Raw genomic sequence first — 22215 nt, 5'->3', positions numbered from 1 at the left:
GTCTAAATGACCAATAAGAACCTGTATGAAAACATTCATTATTTTCAGTTTGATGTCACTATGTCACTTCACCTTTAAATAAGCACAGATTCAGAAAACCACCATCAGCACATCACTAGCCTACAAAAAAAACCAACAGTTGCGTGTTTGCCTCTCATTGCAGCTCATGATTTAGCGGATAATGGCTTCCCAATGCCGCGTGGTGTGCTCTGGGTGTATGCGCTGACAGAGAAAAGCGTCTCTGCGGAGCATAAACAGCCTACTCTTCACATCTCTCTATAAGGTTGGAGAGCGTTGCAGAGAAGCTTTCCCACACATCGAGCCACCCCTACACGTCATGCCTGCACAGAAATAGCCCCTCTTATGACAGTCTGGGTGACCGTTGAAGCTGAGGCAGGGCAGCTGAGCGGGGGAGGTCTGGGGAGGCATCACAGCCATGCAGTCTGCCCAGGGGAGAGTGGGTGCTACAGGCTGTGGGTGTGTGGGAGGTCCCCGGCTCTTACCGATTTGCCTGGATCTCCGTCTCCGGAGCCAACAGGAGGAGGAGACGCAGAAAGCAAGACAGAGAGAGACGAAAATAAAGCGAGCCCGCGCAAGAGAGAGATAGAGGCTGCAAAACGTGCACACTAAATATTTCATCTCGCAGATGCGGCACGGGTGGAGGGTGGGGTCCTGCAGCAGAGTGGCCGGTTGCTAAGGTGATGGCGACAAGAGCCCCGCTGAGATGCTTCAGTCAGGCAGGCTTGCGGGCGATGAAGCAGGGCCCAATTACTGCTGTTTCCAGCAGAACACACACATACATACATACATACATACAGCGGGGCGACACACATTAGTGTGACCTCTCGCAAGCCTTTAGCAACTCCAGCACATCGCACTCCCTTCCCCTTTGGCTTTCTCTCCATCTCGCTCTGTTTTATCTCGTTTTATCCCATACGCACGCAGGCGCTCGTTCACTCTCACTATAGGGTGACAAACACTGGTGTGACCTCCTGTCTCACTGAAACTTTTTTCTGCTTATTCTCTCTCACATGAGAACCCATTCCCAGCAAACTAAAGGCCCACTGCTGAATCCTGCTAGGAGCTGTGCGAGTAGAACCGGAGGGGTTACATATATGCCTGTCAAGATGCAAGTCCTTCAAAAAGCATCCAGAAAACACAGCAAGCTGAGAATTAGAAATAGATCGTGATAAATCCTCCAATAACTAAATTAGTCAGGATGACTAACTTTTCTTATTTATACACTATCATTCAAAAGTTTAGGGTCAGTTAAAGAAATTATTCAGCAATGAAGCTTTAAATTTATCAGTGACAGTATACAATTTTTGAACAGTATTTGTTTTTTAGATATATATTTAGCGCTATATATTTATACATTTATATATATTTATATTTATAAATATATTTAGCACTGGTGCTTTAGAATGCTGTTTAAAACTTTAAAAAGCTGTGTCTTTAAATTCAATACAATTTTAAAGTACTTCTGATATAGCCAAACACATTCAAACAGATGTCTTTGCTCATAGCATCGGGCTGCTTTTGAAGCATTACAATATGTTTTTAATGGTGCAGTCAGTATATTCTTTTTGTTGTGCTGGCCAATAAGGTCTTGCAAACTTTGCAAATGTTTTCAGTCATCAATGGCATTGTAAAAATAAAAAAATGCAAATCGTGTGATCTAAAAATGGTGTTCCCCATGAGACAGCATAATCCATATAAACTAGAAAAACTACAACAACAATCTTGTTTGAGTGAACATGATTTTATTTTTTAAATCAGCCTGTTTTTAATGAGTAATCTCATTACGCAAGAACGCTGTAAACATGATCTGAACATAACCCAAAGCCAGTCTAATTATAAAAGGTTTCCTTAAAGGCACACTGCATAAAATACAGCATATGAGGCTCCTGCGTAATAGACAGTATATGAGGCTCTATTGACGGAAATGCAACATAATATACATTACTATGTTTTCAGTGGTGTAAAAAGACCTTACATAATGAACCATTGTTTTATCACCTCAGAATGAGCCATTTCTATCTACATACGCCACAGATCCCCTTTCAGCTAAGTTGCATTTTGAGCCGCCATGTTTCTACAGTGGCCCTAAACGGACAAACTGCTCTAGAGAGCTAGTCACTCTCTGCTGTATCAGATGATTACATCTTTGTCCTGTGTCGGCCACTATAGCTTCTCTATGTGCTTTGAAAGCGAGGGGTGAACGATGGGTGATTGCAATTCGCAATTTCAACACTAAATGCTGCTAAAATTTTCACAGTGCACCTTTAAGACCGATTAGTCGACTAGTCATCTTAAACTGTTAACGAATGCCATGCTGCTTAAAGGTGCACTATGCAACTTTCCGTCCACTGGAGGGCGCCTATTCAAAACAAAGGCGTAGTTTGATGACGCCAAGTGTGAGCGCAGTATCTTGGGAAATGTGGTCTTCACCTCACAGCCGGTGGAAAATAGGACTCGGGCAGAAATCACGTTCATGGATGCGGTTATTAACGTTACTGTAGTGTAAAGCAGAGCAGGACCGAGTGTTGTGGAGCTGATCACGGGCGCTGGAGTGTTTGTTATACAAGCACACGGCTCGCAAGTACCGGGACTTTTATTATGACGGGACGGGACACAGTCGCCGGAGAGCGCACTTCCGCTTTTTCCGGTCATGACTATAAGGTAAAGCCAGCAGCTCTGTTTATCATATTAGATACATTTAAGTGTGTTTAAAATTATGTTATGACGTTACTCTGTGCGTTCGCTCGGCACTGATGTGACATAAGAGAAAAGCGCTTCTTAGTCATCAACTCTAGCAGAATGTGGCGGTTGGTAGGTTTTGTTATTGTCCCGCCCCTCCTCCACCATGATTGGTTGGCTGGGTAAAAAGTGATGAGCACTGAGTTTTATTTAAAGTCGAAAATTCTTATGCTCATGGCGTTCTAAAAACGCTGCGCTCCCATTGAAAACAATAGGATACGCCAGCCAGCCGCGTGAAAAAAATTATTTGGTGGCCACACGGCATTAACTATGTCAATGCCATTGTTTTGTCTCAAGATGCACACCAATAATGTTTTTTCTAAGGTACATTTGTAAAAACTACTTATATGTCCTAATTGAACTAAGGCCTAATCCTAGTTTAATCTAAACCCTGTATATGAGACCAGGACTACTTAACATAATCAGTATTCTGTCCTGAAAACAACACTCATATGCATGAGAACAGTTTCCAGTTGGCATCTCTGTGTGGGCATGGTAAGCTGTTCACATTCCCCCATTTACCATAATAACCTCTGTGAACTCTTCTTCAGTATTCCCAAAAAAAGTTGTGTGGCTCACCGGGCTGGTATGGCACTGATGGGCCTCTTGTATATGGTGATGAGTTTGTCAAGGACTACGTCTGCGCTGGTGAACACGCGGTAGGAGTGCAGGAAGGTGTTGAGAAAGTCGATGGAGAGGAAGCGCAGGTCGGTCAGCCTCTCCAGCAGGCGTTCCACGCTGGCGTAGCGGATCTGCAACACCTTGCACGAGTTCATCATCTTACTGAAGCGGATGTCCACGTCATCACAGTACAGACTGGCATCAGACCTAAACATGTGACACAGGAAATCAGATATGATTTGCAAATTTGCACATTTACAAGAATAACTTTGTTTTTATAATCATTCTTGAAAGAAAAAAACAGCAACACTTGAAAGCGCACCAAAAAATTGGTTAAAAAAGACAGATCTATAGTGATATAGTGATCATTATTTTTTAACCGAGCAAGGTGAATGAAATAAGTTAAATAACTAAATATATATTTTAATGTAAGGCAAATTAATACATGCAAATAAAATCTAAAGTAAATAAATAAATAGTCTTACACACACACACACACACACACAGACACACACACAAACACACACACAGACACACACACACACACACACACACACACACACACACACACACACACACACACACACACACACACACACACACACACACACACACACACACACACACACACACACACACACACACACACACACACAGTAATATTGTTTGCAGCCTGGTAATGGTAAAACATGCTCATATATTTAGCCTCACAAAATGTGTCAAGTGAAAAATGTGATGGATGGAACAAAAAAACAGGCCAATATATTTTATGCAGAAAGTGACTGCGTTTTATAGTTACTTCCAGTTCCAGTGTGAGTGCTTACTTGATCATCTGGGGCACAGTGACTTTAGAGTTTTCCTCAAAGGCGTTCATCATCAGCCCATTACAACGAATGTTATCTATGCACTGTAGCACAGACAGAGAAAAAGAGCATAAGGACAATATCTGAGCCATGGGAGGTGAGTAAAAGGTGAAGGTCTTGCCCCAGGGCTGCGTGGATCACTCAATGCTATCTGATGTGAGCAGACATGCCTGGCTGATGTCACTGGTCCAGGCTGACTTCTCTTGCCGCGAGGAGGCCACCAGGATGATGGTGAAGGACTGGCTGTCTTTGGGCTCCACCACAATCTTAAAATCCAGGTGCTCCATGTCCTGACCGCTCTTGTCTGACTTGGCTGAAGGGAGAAAAAAAAAACATAGCGATCTACAGGAGGTCTGGTGTTGTAATTAGATTTGTGGTCGGATCTACTTCAATAACATGCCAGAATCAGTGGCGACTGATGTTTCTCAAAAGTGGGTAAGTACAGAGGTCTCTATTATCTGTGGTAAAATGTGAAAACAGATCTATTTTTTATTTTACTTTATCATTGCAGGTATTTAAGGAATGTGATAATTAAATCAAGAGTTTTGATACGTACACTCATCATCGGTGCCCTCTGGTTCCTCTATCAGTGTGCAGTCAATGAGCGACACCACTCCATTCTGCCATTCAGAGCAAAGCAACAGTCAGACATGCTCTGAAAATCAATCCAATAATCAATAGCAGCCACACTAAAACAGTTATTACTGTGGAGATCTTCTGTGATCTCGAATTTCCCCAAAGACCACGAACAATACTGGCTTATTGAATGTAGTAAAATTACAGTCAGCTGAAGGTGGTAATCACCATTCTCTGGGCACAACATAATATTTTAACTGGTTTAACAAAGCCTCTCAATAGATTCAATTAACCTGTTGAAATTAAGGAACAATGTAAATAATATTTCTATATTTAAATTTTATTATTTTTTTATCTGCATTAAATGTCCCTATAAATAGTTAAATAAGGGCAAATCTTCTTAGCTTGTGACAGAAACCATTAATAATAATATTGATAAAATAAATACAATTATAATAAAATAATAATACATTGTTATCATATTATACTAATTATATAATATTAATTAATGTTGTATTAAATTATTATATTATATTATTATATTAATACAATAATATTATTTCCATGTGGCAATACCTAATTTATCAAAATCAGGTGAACTGAAAATTTAACAAAACGAACCAGTTACCAAAAAAATCTTTTAAAATTTGAAAGAATCAAACCTGTCCTACCATATATATCTTTATACCACCTCAGCCTGATATATACTTTTTCAAGGGATAGTTCACTCAAAACATTTTTTGAGGGTGAGTAAATGATGACCCATTTAACCTGGGATGCACTTAGTTTATTATTTCAGATGAATTTTTAAAAGACTACAATTGAAAACATGTATATATTACCTATAAAATTAAATCCGCCAAAGTGGCTACACTGTAAAAGATTATTTAGAAAAAAAGTTACCTGGTTGCCTTAAAATTTTGAGTTCATTGAAATTAAAATTTTGAGTTAATACAATGAAATTTTTTTGTGATTCGACAACCTTTATTAAAATATTATTAAAAGATTTTGTAAGCATATCGGGTAATTGTGTGTGTTTTATTTCTGATGAAACAGTGAAACATGCCAAATAGTGCTATTTTCATGATTTATCACATTTTTTATGTGGTTCAGATACAATAATATTTTGAGTTTCTATTTATTAAACAAATTTCCTTCATTGTATCAACTCAAATTTTTAATTTTTAATAAACTCAAAATTAAGGCAACCAGGTTACTTACTTTTTTAAGTTAAACCAACAAAAACCAAAAAAATTTTTTACAGTGTAGTAGTAGGAGTCACTGCGTTACACGCCACTGCTGATATCCACCCGCATATGGCGGGTGTTAATCTCTAGTCCTGCTTACCATTATAGCTCGAAAAGTCCATTCTAGACAGTTGACCGTACACTCACACATGATCTAATATGAGGATGCGCAATGCTCATAGAGAAAAAAACGTTACTTTATGTAAACAGGTTGCGTGCTGCGTTCGTCCAATCAATGACACTGACACCGCAAATAAGAACATTAACACAGGGTTTACAAATGTACAGTGTCTAATGTCAGCTAGTAATAGTTTAAGGAACAATATGTAAGAAATGTATTTCAATTAATCATAAAATGGCCCTGATATGTATGTAGAACATTAAGAAATCATGTTAATTTCAAAAACTTATATCGCTGACAACAGTGGTCCGGCCAGGATATTGTCATTTAAAAGTTGTTGTTGCAGCCCTCAACTGATGTTGAAGTTGACATGTTGTGTTTTGGCCTGAAGCTCCACCCTCCACCTATCGGCCAATCACGAAGTCAGTAGTGTTTCTGCATCTGGGTAGCCAGATCTGCTCTAGTTACCACAGCTGCAGATCTACAAACGTTCCTGCTGATCCTGCAGCCTATCTGGCAACCTCAAGTCAGGGGGAGGGGGAGAGGGGATACACCTACAGTACCCGTTTTGGCCACAATCTTACATACACTTCCTTTAACCCAGGCTAAAGTATGAGCAGTGTGAAAAGTGAAGCAAGATAACCCAGGATTCCATGGCCCAGTGTGCAAGTGTGCAAAAGCCCTTTTGAAAATGTGTATGTAGTGTATGTAGTTCATGAGGCTTTACCTTGGTGAGGTGTAGTTTTCCACCAGAGCCTCTAGTGCAGATGATCAGATGTTTGGAGAAGAGGAAACACTGCCTCTCTCCCTCCTTCTTCAGAGACAGTGAGCCCAGCCGGCCACGGGTGATCTTGCCCTTCTCACTCATGGGCACTTGTATCAGAGATCCTGAAAAACATGCATGTGTGGGAGAGGAAGCGTTAGTGCTGCAGGTAAAGCAGGGAAACCAAGAACAGACAAATACTTTGCTAGCACAAGAGGAAAGACTGGATTGACATATGTTCTTATAAGATTCTTATCAGTTTCCTTGTGTCTTCGTATCCTGCAGCGTATCAGTGACATTTCCGATCCCAGGCTCAATGCCAGGTTTTACTGGTAAAAGAGTGATTACATTTGGAAATGAAAGAGTTGGTCTGGTCTTTGAACACTCTGAGCTCTACGCAGACTAGCGGGTTTAGGGCACCCAATCCTTTGAGTTAACGCGTCGCTTTGTGCTGGCAGGGAAAAGAGGGCAGCCTAGAAAAGCCTTGGAGTGGGAAGGGAGGAAGAGGGAGGTGGGGGGCTTGACAATAAGAGGTGACAAGAGTGACAGTTTGCAGAAAAGAACAAAAGGAAAGGAGAATCCAACCGTCTTCTTATCAGGGATCTGTGGCCCCTTTCTGCAGAGCGCGATTTAATGTGTGTGTGTGTGTGTGTTGGGAGTTCACCTTGTCTGACAAAGGTCTGGCTGGTGTCTAGGAGAATCTCACAGCCCTCCACGATCATACGCTCGATAGCGAGGTTCTTCCTAATGTTCTCCGTCTCACTCACCTCATCGTGCATGATTCTGTGGAGATAGCATTCGTTAAACTTGACCACGTATTTTTATTTGTCACATATAAATATAAACTTAAGTGTGATAATGAAAGAAAATACAAAAACTTATTTGCACTGAAACTAAAGTTAATTTGTGGGAATTTTTATTTTATTTTAGTTAGTTTAGGAGCTATGAGAAGGCAAAGAACAGTTTTGTGCATGAAAATAGCTTAGGATTATCCTTTACATATATTTTATGTAATATATTTTACACTATTTTCATAATTTTTTCAAAACTAAAACAAAATAAAAATGGTAATTTATAAATGTATTATTAATTGCTATATAGCATATTTGAATCAATACTTTAAAACATTATATTAATATATTTTAAATACATCATGACTAACTTAAATCAAATACAAATTGCCACAAATTAATTATACACTTCATTAAACATGCAAAGGTACCAGATAATACTAGCAAAAACACTAGATGGTAAATGTTATAAAACACTGCTATTTACATTTAGTTATTTCCATTTAAGGCACTAAATTTGGCATAAAAAACACTTAAACTACTGAAACACTAAATAAACTGAAACTATAAAACGCAGCAAAAACTAAAACTAACCGTGACAGAATGAAAACGACCAAAAACTAAATAGATGTGATTCATATACAGTTACTTAAAAGAGAAGTATGCGATTTCTGCACCACCAAACATAATTGTGAAAACCTTTTCAAAGTATCAAACCCTTGGACAGACAAATAATAGCCCAGTCGGGCCATGTAAACAATCCGACTGCAGTTCAAGTCGCTGCCAATAGTGGTGCAGAAATTACACTCTTCACCTTAAAATAGAGCAGTTGATTTGAAAACATTGATGATTTGAAAGAAATGAGGTAGAGATGTTGACACATGGTCATGGATGGGTGTGCTGGAGGCACATTTTGATGTACCTGGAAAGCTCCTCCAGCTTTGACTTGGCGTAATCCAAGCTGTTTCTCTCCACATGCTCATGTGGTGTATGCGCTAACAGCTCGTGGAGGGTCAATATGTAACGGGGAATCTGCCAGACAAAAGCACAAGTCATAATGTCAGACAGGAGGGTAGTTTTCGACTGTTTTCCCTGCCTTCTGCTGCAAGCACACTCATATCCACACTTAGTCATGTGCACGCATGGAAATCCAAACAAAACTTTGAGAACTGTGCGCTGTATTCTTGCAGAGGAGACTTAGAGGGGACCGCTATCACTCATCAGCACATTTATTACCAACGCTGCAAAGCCCAAAGTTGACCTTGCAGGACTAAACCACATGAAAACTGCTTATGGTACAAGAAAAAGGCCATTATGAAACAAAATAAACTACAGAACCCTACTTTAAGGGTATAACAAAAAAAACAAAAACAATCACACAAGGATGTGCCATATGCTCCTATGCAGAGCTTGTGATTTATAGCATGATTACGAGAACAAATGAGAGCATGAATGAAAGGTTATGGTCACCTGGAACATGGGGTAGGTGAGGAAAGTCTCTAGCGTGCGCTCTTCACAGTCAGGCTTGGCTTCATACTGTTTAAGCAGCTTGTCGAAGTCTCTGTTCTGCTTGCAGTGGGCCAAGATCTGCAAACTGTACTGGTGATTACGCACAAACTCCTGGTAGATGTTGAGCATTGGCAACAGGATGTCAAAAAGGTCAGCTGAAGGACAGGAAGGAAGATCAAAATCAGCGTGACTGATGTCAGATCTGCAGCACCTTTTAAAAAAGCTAGCTTGCAATTTGTGTAGTCTATAAAATGTTCTTTGCTGTTGGTTGCCAACCGCTCTGGCAGTGCACTCACCCAAGACTAATGTTGGCCAGCTTGCTATTCGAGCTTTCAACCCTTGGTAGAATATCTGATGCAGAAACATTATAGTTTCACTGCAGAAAGAAACAGGACACGTAAACAATATATAAGCATTTTATTGTTTGATATTTTTCATAGTTTAGAAGGCGTACTTGAGTTTTTGTTTATGTTTTGTTTAAATATAATCTTCAGACATACAGCCGTGCCCAAAAGTATTAGCAGTGACATAACCTTTATGCTTCATAAAGTTGGCTGCTGCAGTTATTTTTTTTCCCATGCCTCTATGGTATACTGAAAAAAAGATAAGCATTTCATACGTTTTAAAGGCTTTTAATGCTATAAAAAAAATCGGTATATATGCCAAGAGTTAATGATTACAGTGTTGACCTTTCTTCTTCATAACTGATGACTGATGGCAATCCATTCTTTCCTTATTAGTGCTTGGAGTTGATCACAGTTTGTGGGCTTCTGCTTGACCACTCGCCTTCTGAGGACTGACACAGGTTGTCTATGGGATTAAGATCCTGGGAGTTGCCTGGGCACGGCTACACAATTTCAATGTAAAGCTCTCCGAGGCACTTTATTATCACTCTTGCCTTGTGACATAAAAATGCACAAATCACCAAATTGCTCCTGGATCATTGCGAGAAGTTGCTCTTGCAAGGACCTTTTGATACCATTTTTTAGGCAGAATTGTTAGAGAGCTTACTCCCTTGGATGTAAAGCAACCCCATGGAGGTCTCAGGAGGATTCACTGTCGGCACGACACAGGACTCATAGTAGCCTTGACCTTTTCTTCTCCAGACCATCAATTTTCCAGATGTCCCAACCAGTCGTAAGGTACTTCATCAGGAAAACACCACTTCGCACCAGTCTTCTGCTGGCTAATCCTTGTACTTCATGCAAGTCTGTCTTTGATGTTTTTCTTGGAGAGAAGTGGCTTTTTTGCCGCTCTTCTTGACACCAGGCCATTGTCAAAAAGTCTTGGCCTCACTGTGCGTGCAGATACACTCACACACACACACACACACACACACACACACCTGTTGCCAATATTGCGCAGCTCCACAGAGTCCACAGGAGGAGAAGGTCCTGGCGCTTGTTGGACACTGGGACGTCCTGAAGCCTTCTTCACTGCAGTTAAAGCTCTCTCCTTGAAGTTCTTGATGGGAGATCTGTTCTTTGCAGCAGTTTCCTTGTATGTGAGGCCATTTTGATGCAAAGCAACGATGGCTGCAAATCTTTTTTTATGGAGGTAACCATTGCTAACACAAGAACACAATGATTGGAAGCACTTCTTCCCTCCTTTTATAGCAATCAGATTATAATGCTTTTATAATCCAATCTGAACATTACAGTGATTTCACGTGACTACCCAGCAAGCAACAGCCATAATTTTACCGTCTCGATTAAATATAGACCTGATATAGTCCAGCTATGAGTAACCCCCTTTTAGCCAAAATAACCTTGAATTTGGTTACATGTCATTTTTGCCAAAACAATTATTGAGCTTTACGATATTCCATACTGTAACCAAAGTTAAAAGTGATTACAAGGTCATTTCTTTGACATGCTCTTGTTCTAGATGACTAGTCTATACAGGTGCTGGTCATATAATTAGAATATCATCAAAAAGTTGATTTATTTCACTAATTCCATTCGAAAAGTGAAACTTTTTTATTATATTCATTAATTACACATAGACCGATATATTTCAAATGTTTATTTATTTTAATTTTGATGATTAAAACTAAGGAAAATCCCAAATTCTTTATCTCAGAAAATTAGAATATTGTGAAAAGGTTCAATATTGAAGACACCTGGTGCAATACTCTAATCAGCGAATTAACTCAAAACACCTGCAAAGGCCTTTAAATGGTCTCTCAGTCTAGTTCTGTAGGCTACACAATCATGGGGAAGACTGCTGACATTTGTCCAAAAGATGACCATTGACACCTTGCGCAAGGAGCGCAAGACACAAAAGGTTGCAAAAGAGGCTGGCTGTTCACAGAGCTCTGCGTCCAAGCACATTAATGGAGAGGCAGAGGGAAGGAAAGGACGTGGGAGAAAAAAAAATGTACAAGCAATAGGGAAAACCGCACCCTTGAGAGGATTGTGAAACAAAACCCATTCAAATATGTAGGGGAGATTCACAAAGAGTGTACTACAGCTGGAGTCGGTGCTTTAAGAACCACTACGCACAGATGTACGCAAGACATGTGTTTCAGCTGTCGCATTCCTTGTATCAAGCCACTCTTGAACAACAGACAGCATCAAAAGCGTCTTGTCAGGGCTAAAGACAAAAAGGACTGGACTGCTGCTGAGTGGTCCAAATGTTATGATCTCTGATGAAAGTAAATTTTGCATTTCCTTTAGAAATCAGGGTCCCAGAGTCTGGAGGAAGAGAGGAGAGGCACACAATCCATGTTGCTTGAGGTCCAGTATAAAGTTTCCACAGTCAGTGATGGTTTGGGGTGCCATGTCATCTGCTGGTGTTGGTCCACTGTGTTTTCTGAGGTCCAAGGTCAATGCAGCCGTATGCCAGGAAGTTTTAGTTATCAACTTTATGGAGATGCAGATTTCATTTTCCAACAAGACTTGGCACCTGCACACAATGTCAAAGCAACCAGTGCCTGGTTTAAGGACCATGGTATCCCTGTTCTTAATTGGTCAGCAAACTCGCCTGACCTTAACCACATAGAAAATCTATGGGTTATTGTGAAGAGGAAGATATGCCAGACCCAACAATGCAGAAGAGCTGAAGGCCACTATCAGAGCAACCTGGGCTCTCATAACACCTGAGCAGTGCCACAGACTGATCAACTCCATGCCACGCCGCATTGCTGCAGAAATTCAGGCAAAAGGAGCCCCAACTAAGTATTGAGTGCTGTATATGCTCATATTTATCATGCTCATACATTTCAGTTGGCCAAGATTTCTAAAAATCCTTTCCTTGTATTGGTCTTAAATAATATTCTATATTTCTGAGATACTGAATTTGGGATTTTCAAAGTTTTAGCCTAGACATCAGGGCTGTGTTTGGATGGCTATTAAACGTCTTTTAAATGCAAAATTGCTTGCTGGGTAGTAAAATCACAATTTCCCATGTGCTAATGATATGATTAGTGAAATTATGTTAGCTGGTTATTTTGTGCCAGGGCCAAAAACCTGTGAAATTTGTGTTTTTGCAAAAAAGCTCTTTTGCAAATATTTAAAATGGACCTGATCACTCTACAAAAGAATCAACACTACAGCAACAGAAGCAGCAAACTTTCCGGTACACAAAATCTCACTGTCACAAAATGTCACTGCCAATATTTTGGCCACGGCTGTACTCTACCATTCAAAGAATTGGCTATCGATAAGATTTTTTGTTGTTGTTGTTGGAAAGGAGTCTATTAGCTTTTCCTAAAATGTTTCTCCTAAAATAGCTTGGGAGAAATAAAAATTAAAATGAGAAATAAAAAAAAGTTGCTGACAAAGTAAAATTTGAGTTCAAACTTCAGACTTGATATTTAGTAAATCTGAGCTCATTGTTAAACATTGCTGAGATCTCTTCTAAAATGCTAGATAGCATATACAGATACGATTACTGTTGCTTTTTTTACAGGAGAAACTTCTGAAAAGTAGGAGACTTAAGAAAACATCTCAATTTGCTCAACATCTAATCTCATTGCTGATCAGGAGAAACAGTTCAGATATAAAAGAGACTTCATTTTCTTTCCTCTGGGCATGCAAATCATGCTACTATAAGCATGAGGATTTCATTTTAAGCTGAAACTGGTGTTTACCTGTTTAGGAATATGCTGCTGACATCATCATGGGTTATGGGTGGTTTCTTGGAACTGGCAGCCATGCGAAGCGGTCTTAAGAAGTTGTTGACAAGGATGTGGAGCTGTTGGACATACTCGGCCTCTGCCTCCAGCATGCTAAAGACAACCTGGTTCCTCTTCCTCATGCTCTCCGCATGCGGAGAACGGATGTAGTCCTGAATGATGGTCTTCCACTTCCGCCGACACATCCAGCCCCTCAGGAAGCTTTGCACCTGGAGCAGCAGCAATGAAGAGATAAAATAAGAGTCAGTTAATAGACTCAATTGATCTGATTTGTGTATACATGGAAACACATCAAAAATATATGGGCCAATCATTAACTAGTAATGAACCTTAAAATATAAGCATTGATGTTTTCAATGGGAAGCTTGTTTAAAAGGTAGGCAACTTAAGAGCTAATGAATGCATTTTAACAAACTCAGTTTTAAATCGGTCACTTATGAGGGTCTATGACATTTACACTCTAAAAAAATGCTGGCTTAAAAACAACCCAAGTTGGGTTGAAAATGGACAAACCCAGAAATTGGGTTGTTTGAATGGGTCCTTTCACTGGGTTCAAACAACCCAATTTCTGGTTTTGTCCATTTTCAACCCAACTTGGGTTGTTTTTAACCCAGCATTTTTTAGAGTGTACGATGCTACCTATGTAAGCTTTTCAGCAGAATTATTGTGTGTTTCAAAACCAAAGTCTTACTTTCTTGATTTTCTTGATCTCAGAATCATCATCACTGGGTGCAGTGGTGGGATTCGACTGAATCTTCTCATTGTCTTTGAGCATTGCTGCAATCTGTAACAAAACAGCAACAAAGAAGTGGCAGTCAACACTTTCTTTGCAAAAAAAAGTTCCTTCCCTCATTGTTTCCCAGCATGCTGACAACGTGATTGAGTCAGGCCAAATCAGAGCCAGCACAGTATGCCACAAATACTCACCCTATCAAAGCTCTCGGATGCCACTCGGGTGATTTCCGATGATTAGGGTGCACAAACTTTCAAATTATTACATGGCACTGCAATTTAATAGGGATACGTTTGGGACACAAAAGAGGTGGGAGCTGGCCAGCACAGTCTGAAGGTGAGTGCTCCATTTATTGGATGCGGGCTGAAAGAGTTTATTATGCTGCGGACCAAGGATGCGACGCACACAACACATCTGGGGTCATGCATATTCAGCACACCATTTCATACAGCCAGCTCCATTTGCACTTTAAAGTAAAATGACTATTTGATCTGGCTGATGAAGAATACAGCAGGGATCATAGTTCTCCTGGAGAGCCGTTTTTTATGAGCAGAGATGCAAAGTGAAGTGCAAAGTAGTCTGGAGAAAGCTCTTGAAAACCAAATGCTTCTCACACCACTTTTCATTCTCTATACCATTTTCCTTTTCAGAAAAGCAATGAGCATGTAATATGCTGTAGGTCACGAGGATAAACCAGTCATCCAACATCTGACTAGTTGATTGGTGTGTCAGACTAGTCTTTTCATATATAAATATTATTTATTATTTGCACACTATTGGTCAATTAAGCTGTTAACGTATCTTATAATCTTCAATCATACATTTTATATGCATTATATGTTTCTGTTTGATCAGGCATTACGAATGGCCACCCCACACTTTAAAAATGTGGTAACACTTAACACTATTAACTGGTAACACTATTAACTAGTTGCTTATTAGCATGCATATTACTAGGGTATTGACTGTTTATAAAGCACATATTAATGCCTTATTCTGCATGACCATATTCTACATCCATTAATCCTACCTAACACCTAAACTTAACAACTACATTACTAACTATTAATAAGCAGTAAGTAGGAGTTTATTGAGGCAAAGGTCATGGTTAATAGTGAGTTAATAGTGAGAACTGAACCCTAATCTAAAGTGTAACCAAAAAAGTTACATAAAAAGACTGTAAATATGCTACAGTAAAAGCCTGTTAACTAATTAATCGTAATTTACTTTATCATATATACGCCGAACATTGTAAATAGGTTAACATTGCATTATATTTCCCCATTACATGCGCCTGTATGACATATCGAAGAAAATATTTTTATTAAAAAATTTTAACAATATTGTACATTAGTACATTTTTGTGTTGTTTTGTGTTTCGTAACTTTATTTTATTGTAATGTGTGTTGTGTTAACCTAGTGGTATTTTGTCTGTATGTGTATGTTTGTGTCTTATATACAGACCATTAAAGGCACAATATGAAACATTTTTGGATTAAAATATTCAAAAACCACTAGAACAATGTTTTATATTTTGTTGACTTATCCCAAATGTTTCCAATGTCTGAATCCAGAAAAATAAGCAATTTTAACCAGGACACGGATTGTGTCCGTCCGTCGCCTATTAAAAAAAATCAAAACCCGTGTTACCTTGATTTTTTATTTTGTAGAAACCACGGAGACACCAAAGACCCTTTAATATATGATGTGTTTTATTAGACAGACAAGGAACTGTTTGGATACATTCATCAACAAAAAACGAATAACTGTTATACAGCGCAACACAGTTTATTTTTTAAATCTTATTTTTGGGATTTACCGCGAGTACCATGTTTTACCATGCCTAATATTATTCTAGCTACTACAGTGTTCAACAAGTGTCTCATACACTGTAATTTTTTTGTTTTTTGTTGTTGTTGGTTTAACTTAAAAAAGTAAGTAACCTGGTTGCCGTAAAATTTTGAATTTATTGAAATTAAAAATTTGAGTTGATACAATGAAGGAAATTTGTTTAATAAATAGAAACTCAAAATATTATTGTATCTGAACCACATAAAAATTTGATAAATCATGAAAATAGCACTATTTGGCATGTTTCACTGCATCATCAGAAATAAAACACACACAATTATCCAATATGCTTACAGAATCTTTTAATAATATTTTAATAAAGGTTGTCAAATCTCTTTTTTTATTTTATTTCATTAACTCAAAATTTAAATTTCAATGAACTCAAAATTTTAAGGCAACCAGGTAACTTTTTTTCTAAATATTTTTTTTACAGTGTAGTAACTGCCAGTAAATGCACAGAGTAGCATTATAACAACTTTCAACACACCAAATGTATCTAATATGATAAAATAGCGCTGTGTTATCACACATACACGAGTGGAAGAAGCTGAAGCGGCTTATTTTGAATAAGCGACCTCTATCAGATAAAATGACATATTGTGCCTTTAAAAATGAACTCTGATTCATCCTGTGGCTTTGTATTGTGCCACCTGTATTATTATTATGGTTATCAGTCTATTTAAAGGTAAAAGGCTGATTATGGTAGTTCAAGACATATTCATTTTAAACCGTTTTATGAAATTTACGGTTATAAGTTACAGGCAAATATACAGGCAGCAATATGCCATTCTTTATTACCTGAAACACTGTTATTGTATTTTTATAGTGTATTTCTGGCAACCAGCTGCTGTTTTTTTTTTTTTTTTTTTTACTGTAAACTTATTTTTACTGTAAAGATATTTTTAACAGTGCAATATATTCTCTATCAAAAAAATATTGGCTATTTTTATTTTATTTCATTTTGCTTTAATTTAGTAATGAAAATGTTATTTAGTTTTAGTTTTTTCAGTCATGCAAGTTTTAAAAAAAATATTTTTTTATTTAATATTTTTAATTTTAATTTTTAATAATGATAATAACACTGGCAATAACCCCTACATACTGTTGTGCAAACAGCATCCCTTTCGAAACCTGTTCATACAGGGCTTCCTTAGACAAACTACTAGCTGTTCAGGAAAATATGTAGTTTTGCACATATTTTACACTTTCCCAAACTTTTTGAGTTCTGAGATACAGAATCATCTTGATACAGTATGCAATAAAATCGCTGATATATTCGACTGGAGTTTGGCATGTTCACTATAGATAAACAATCCCTAGAGCACTTTGAATTACAAATTTTACCTCTGATTTTAGACGTTCAATCTCAATCTCCCCATCTTCTATCTGTTGTCGAAGTTGCTTAGCAACTGTTTTCTCGGTCTCCACGATTTGGAGTAGATGGAGGTACTTCTGCATGAGCGTTTCATGCTCGGTGGCCAGGTTTCTGTAGCTGCACACAGAACACACACACACCGATATGAATACAAACACACACATACACAAGCATCCACAAAGGCATTCAGGACACAAATACAAACATGAGTGCGCACACACTCCACACAATGAGGAACATCACGTTAAACTAGAAATAAAGCTCATTAGCAGAGGCACAGTGTTAACACGTAACCCCATAAGCACACACTTTATCAGAGCAAACTGTGAATGCTCAAATTCAACAATTAAACAGAATTGTTGGAGCAGCGCTTATCGCAAAACAGCAAGCAAATCCAGACGCCTTCATGTTTATGCACACAGATTTAGAACTGCTGCAGGGCATCCAGAGATAAACAGCAAAAATAGTCCTTCAGTACAGACTGAGACCAGAACGGAGCAGCAGCCGCCCTCACTGCAAACACAAGACCCGCTCCACAGAACCACTTCTTAAAAATAAACTAGACCTGCTGATTATGAAAGAGAGTCTTCTGGCTGTCTTATTTGATATCCGCTATTGGGGTTTAAAAACATTCATTACTCTTTTGATACTTCAGTAATTAAATAATCCAATGCATGAACCAAACCGGCCAAACATACGGTACCGTTCAAAAGTTTGAGTCTCTTATGCTCACCATTGGCAAAATACTGAGAAATATTGTTACATTTTATTTTAATATATTTTACATTTTAATTTATTCTTGTGATGTCCAAACTGAATTTTCCATGTCACATGATCCTTCAGAAACCATTATAATATGCTGATTTGGTGCTCAAGATAAATTTTTAAATATTTTTAAAAAACTTTTGTTCACAATTTTTGTGTGGAAACGATACATTTATTTCAGGATTCTGTGAGGAATAGGTTCAAAAGAACAACATTAAAACATAAGTCTTTTGTAAATGTTTTAGCTTTCACTTTTGATCAATGCAATGCTGAATTGAAGTGTTTGAAAATAAGAATCAAATCTTATTGAGCTCAAACTTTTGAACAGTAGTAGTATAGACATTGTAAATTGTAACATGAATTAGTAAAATAAATTACTAAAGTCACTAATAATACTTTGGCAATTTCATATTTCTGTTTCTGTTTTCCACGAAGGCAGGAAATGTTTTAGTGTTGGTGCATCAAAATGAAGAGTAAGCAATCTGCATAGGTGTGTGTTTGAAGTTGACAGAGAATGATGGGAAACTAGCGTTCATGTGCCCTTATCCTGTAAATACGTTCATTCTGCTATATTTTCCCCAAAAACTCAATGGAAGTCATGCCTTATCCAACACAGACACAAATGTCTGAACTATAGGTCCATTTACACAACTGCATTTTCAATTAAAAACTGAAAAAGTTTTATGCATTAAGTTTTTTGGCCACTCAATTGGTGCTGGTCATATAATTAGAATATCATCAAAACATTGATTTATTTCACTTGTTCCATTCAAAAAGTAAAACATGTATGTTATAATCATTCCTTACACACAGACTGATATATTTCAAATATTTATTTATTTTAATTTTGATTATAACTAAGGAAAATCCCAAATTCATTACCTCAGAAAATTTAAATATTGTAAAAAAAAACGTTCAATATTGAAGACACCTGGTGCAATACTCTAATCAGCTAATTAACTCAAAACACCTGCAAAGGCCTTTAAATGGTCTCTCAGTCTAGTTCTGTAGGCTACACAATCATGGGGAAGACTGCTGACTTGATAGTTGTCCAAAAGATGACCATTGACACTTTGCGCAAGGAGAGCAAGATACAAAAGTTTGCAAAAGAGGCTGGCTGTTCACAGAGCTCTGTGTCCAAGTACATTAATGGAGATGCAGAAGGAAGGAAAGGACGTGGGAGAAAAAAAGTGTACAAGCAATAGGGATAACCGCACCCTGGAGAGGACTGTGAAACAAAACCCATTCAAAAATGTCGGGGAGATTCACAAAGAGTGGACTGCAGCTGGAGTCGGTGCTTTAAGAACCACTAGGCACAGACGTACGCAAGACGTGTTTCAGCTGTCGCATTCCTTGTGTCAAGCCACTCTTGAACAACAGACAGCATCAAAAGCGTCTTGTCTGGGCTAAAGACAAAAAGGACTGGACTTCTGCTGAGTGGTCCAAAGTTATGATCTCTGATGAAAGTAAATTTAGCATTTCCTTTAGAAATCAGGGTCTCAGAGTCTCAGAGGAAGAGAGGAGAGGCACACAATCCACATTGCTTGAGGTCCAGTATAAAGTTTCCACAGTCAGTGATGGTTTGGGGTGCCATGTCATCTGCTGGTCCACTGTGTTTTCTGAGGTCCAAGGTCAATGCAGCCGTATGCCAGGAAGTTTTAGTTATCAACTTTATGGAGATGCAGATTTCATTTTCCAACAGGACTTGGCACCTGCACACAGTGCCAAAGCCACCAGTGCCTGGTTTAAGGACCATGGTATCCCTGTTCTTAATTGGTCAGCAAACTCACCTGACCTTAACCACATAGAAAATCTATGGGGTATTGTGAAGATGAAGATATGCAGAAGAGCTTAAGGCCACTATCAGAGCAACCTGGGCTCTCATAACACCTGACTGATCGACTCCATGCCACGCCGCATTGCTGCAGAAATTCAGGCAAAAGGAGCCACGACTAAATATTGAGTGCTGTATATGCTCATACTTATCATGCTCATACTTTTCAGTTGAATTGGAAATTCAAGATTTCTAAAAATCCTGTATTGGTCTTAAGTAATATTCTAATTTTCTGAGATACTGAATTTGGGATTTTCCTTAGTTGTCAGTTATAATCATCAAAATTAAAAGAAATTTGAAATATCAGTCTGTGTGTAATGAATGAATATAATATAAAAGTTTCACTTTTTGAATGGAATTAGTGAAATAAATCTACTTTTTGATGAAATTCTAATTATATGACCAGCACCTGTACATGACAACAGCATTTTGGGGGCTTAAAAATGCAAACTTTTATAAAAACGAGATTCAAAGTGCAAGTGCAGTATTTCTTTAAAAAGTGCCATCACCAGCTACTGGCCAAATAGCGTTTTTAGTTGTTTTCACAGATCCATGTTGACAGGGAAACCGCAAAGGAAAAACGTGATTAGTGATTCATTATTCAATTTCATAATGTCTCTAGAAGAACTTCATAATACAGTACACAGCAAAATACCTCCAACCATCATTATAAGTCAGTTCATGCAACTAGATGAACTAGAATCCAACAAACCCAAACCATTTTCTTACCTGTGTATTTTTTTGTTAAAACATCCACCATATAAAACAATTGAATATAAATTTGAAACAGTTCTGTATATTGTATATAAATATGCATTATTCCTCTTAACAAGGTTATGCCTTAATTCTCTCATGAAGATAAACAAACTTAAATCATATCAAAATGCACATAAATCCTTGACTGCATAATGGCTCTTTGTTATTAAAGACACAACATGTTGTGCTTTGTTTGTTAGTTCCCAATAGAGAATTCAAACTCAAAGTTCATTACTAAAAATAAGCAATATTCCCAGCAGAACAACCAAGACTGCTTAAACAAGCTTCAGGCTAATTATAGATAATGAGACATGGAATCTGTCCACTTCGCAAAAGAAAAAAAAAAATCTCCTCTGTATTAATTTACTCCCTTCACATTTAAGCTGTATGTATGAAACTGTATATGAAGCATAAACAAAAGCAGAGAATTCAGCCATTATGAGAAGACTCTCTGAAGGCGGCTTTTCGACTCATCCCTAAGCAATTCCCAACAAAGCAAGGGAAATCCAAGGAAAAAGGCGTGATCTTACAGAAATCAGTTGTAAATACACATTCACTGAGTTTCTAAAAAAATAACAGCATATGCATAGCAAACATATTCATTAAATCCACTTTCCTTCTTGTACTGAAGTAAACAGCGGTAGGCTGTTATATGATCACTGAAAGAGTTTTCTTACCTGGCATGTGATATTGCTGCCACCCATTCATCGCAGTCCTTAACGTCTTCTGTACGAAGCTCCACAGCCTTCTGATTCTCATGGTTGAAGCTGACAGTGAAATAATACTGTGAAACAGACAGAACAGAAATGCATTTCAACTACAAAACTGGTGATAGTGATTTCAAAGTATAGACCATGTTCCTGAATCAAAACCCTTTCAACCAATCAGATTTGAGGGTTATGTATACAGTTAATGTCATGTTTGGGATTACAAAGAGGGTTAGAAGCCTCTACACCCTTCTTATTCACCTATCATTACCCCCAGATTTTGAGGGAAATGTATGGGTATACTATAGGGTTAGATTTAGGAGTAGGAACTTATTTTTTTGGGTGGGGGTTCAAAATAACAGCATTTCTTGGAAATATATCTATTTAAATTTATTTACCTGATAAATAGCCATGTAAGAAAAAAAAAAGAAAAAAACTACAACAAAACCAGATAATGTCAGGGTGGTACAATACCACATGTTTTGTGTCAGGGTCCTTACCCTGTTTCAGTTTAATTTGCAATCATGAAGGCTAATTGTACATTATCCCTTAAAGGTAGTCCAAATTTTCTGAAAAGACACAATCTTTATATGATGAATATATTTAATTTAGACACAAGAAAATTAACCTCATTGGTTCTCGCTGAAGCACAAACGTGACGTGTAACATGAGAATTGAACCTCATTGGCTCTTGCTGAAGCTCAAACGTGATGTGTAACATGAGAATGAACCTCATTGGCTCTTGCTGAAGCTCAAACGTGAAGTGTAACATGAGAATGAACCTCATTGGTTCTCGCTGAAGCAC

General features: G+C 38.0%; 1 protein-coding gene across 1 annotated transcript in view; it reads right to left on the bottom strand.

The window, feature by feature from the left end:
- rasgrf1 (Ras protein specific guanine nucleotide releasing factor 1) overlaps nucleotides 1-22215 on the bottom strand; it is a 53136-nt gene that overhangs the window by 15122 nt on the left and 15799 nt on the right. Inside the window, exons 2-14 of the mRNA XM_067418972.1 lie at nucleotides 21381-21487; nucleotides 17318-17465; nucleotides 14081-14173; nucleotides 13345-13598; nucleotides 9548-9627; nucleotides 9213-9406; nucleotides 8665-8774; nucleotides 7616-7734; nucleotides 6916-7076; nucleotides 4801-4864; nucleotides 4415-4557; nucleotides 4206-4288; nucleotides 3340-3588 (exon numbers count right to left, since the gene is read on the bottom strand). Of these exons, the coding sequence (XP_067275073.1) occupies nucleotides 3340-3588; nucleotides 4206-4288; nucleotides 4415-4557; nucleotides 4801-4864; nucleotides 6916-7076; nucleotides 7616-7734; nucleotides 8665-8774; nucleotides 9213-9406; nucleotides 9548-9627; nucleotides 13345-13598; nucleotides 14081-14173; nucleotides 17318-17465; nucleotides 21381-21487 (1805 nt within the window). The remainder of the gene's footprint in view (nucleotides 1-3339; nucleotides 3589-4205; nucleotides 4289-4414; nucleotides 4558-4800; nucleotides 4865-6915; nucleotides 7077-7615; nucleotides 7735-8664; nucleotides 8775-9212; nucleotides 9407-9547; nucleotides 9628-13344; nucleotides 13599-14080; nucleotides 14174-17317; nucleotides 17466-21380; nucleotides 21488-22215) is intronic.

The sequence above is a fragment of the Pseudorasbora parva genome, chromosome 16 (assembly GCF_024679245.1).
Source record: "Pseudorasbora parva isolate DD20220531a chromosome 16, ASM2467924v1, whole genome shotgun sequence".
Classification (NCBI taxonomy): domain Eukaryota; kingdom Metazoa; phylum Chordata; class Actinopteri; order Cypriniformes; family Gobionidae; genus Pseudorasbora; species Pseudorasbora parva.
Note: the sequence above shows the minus strand (reverse complement) of the source record. Positions and strands in the feature narration are given on the sequence as shown.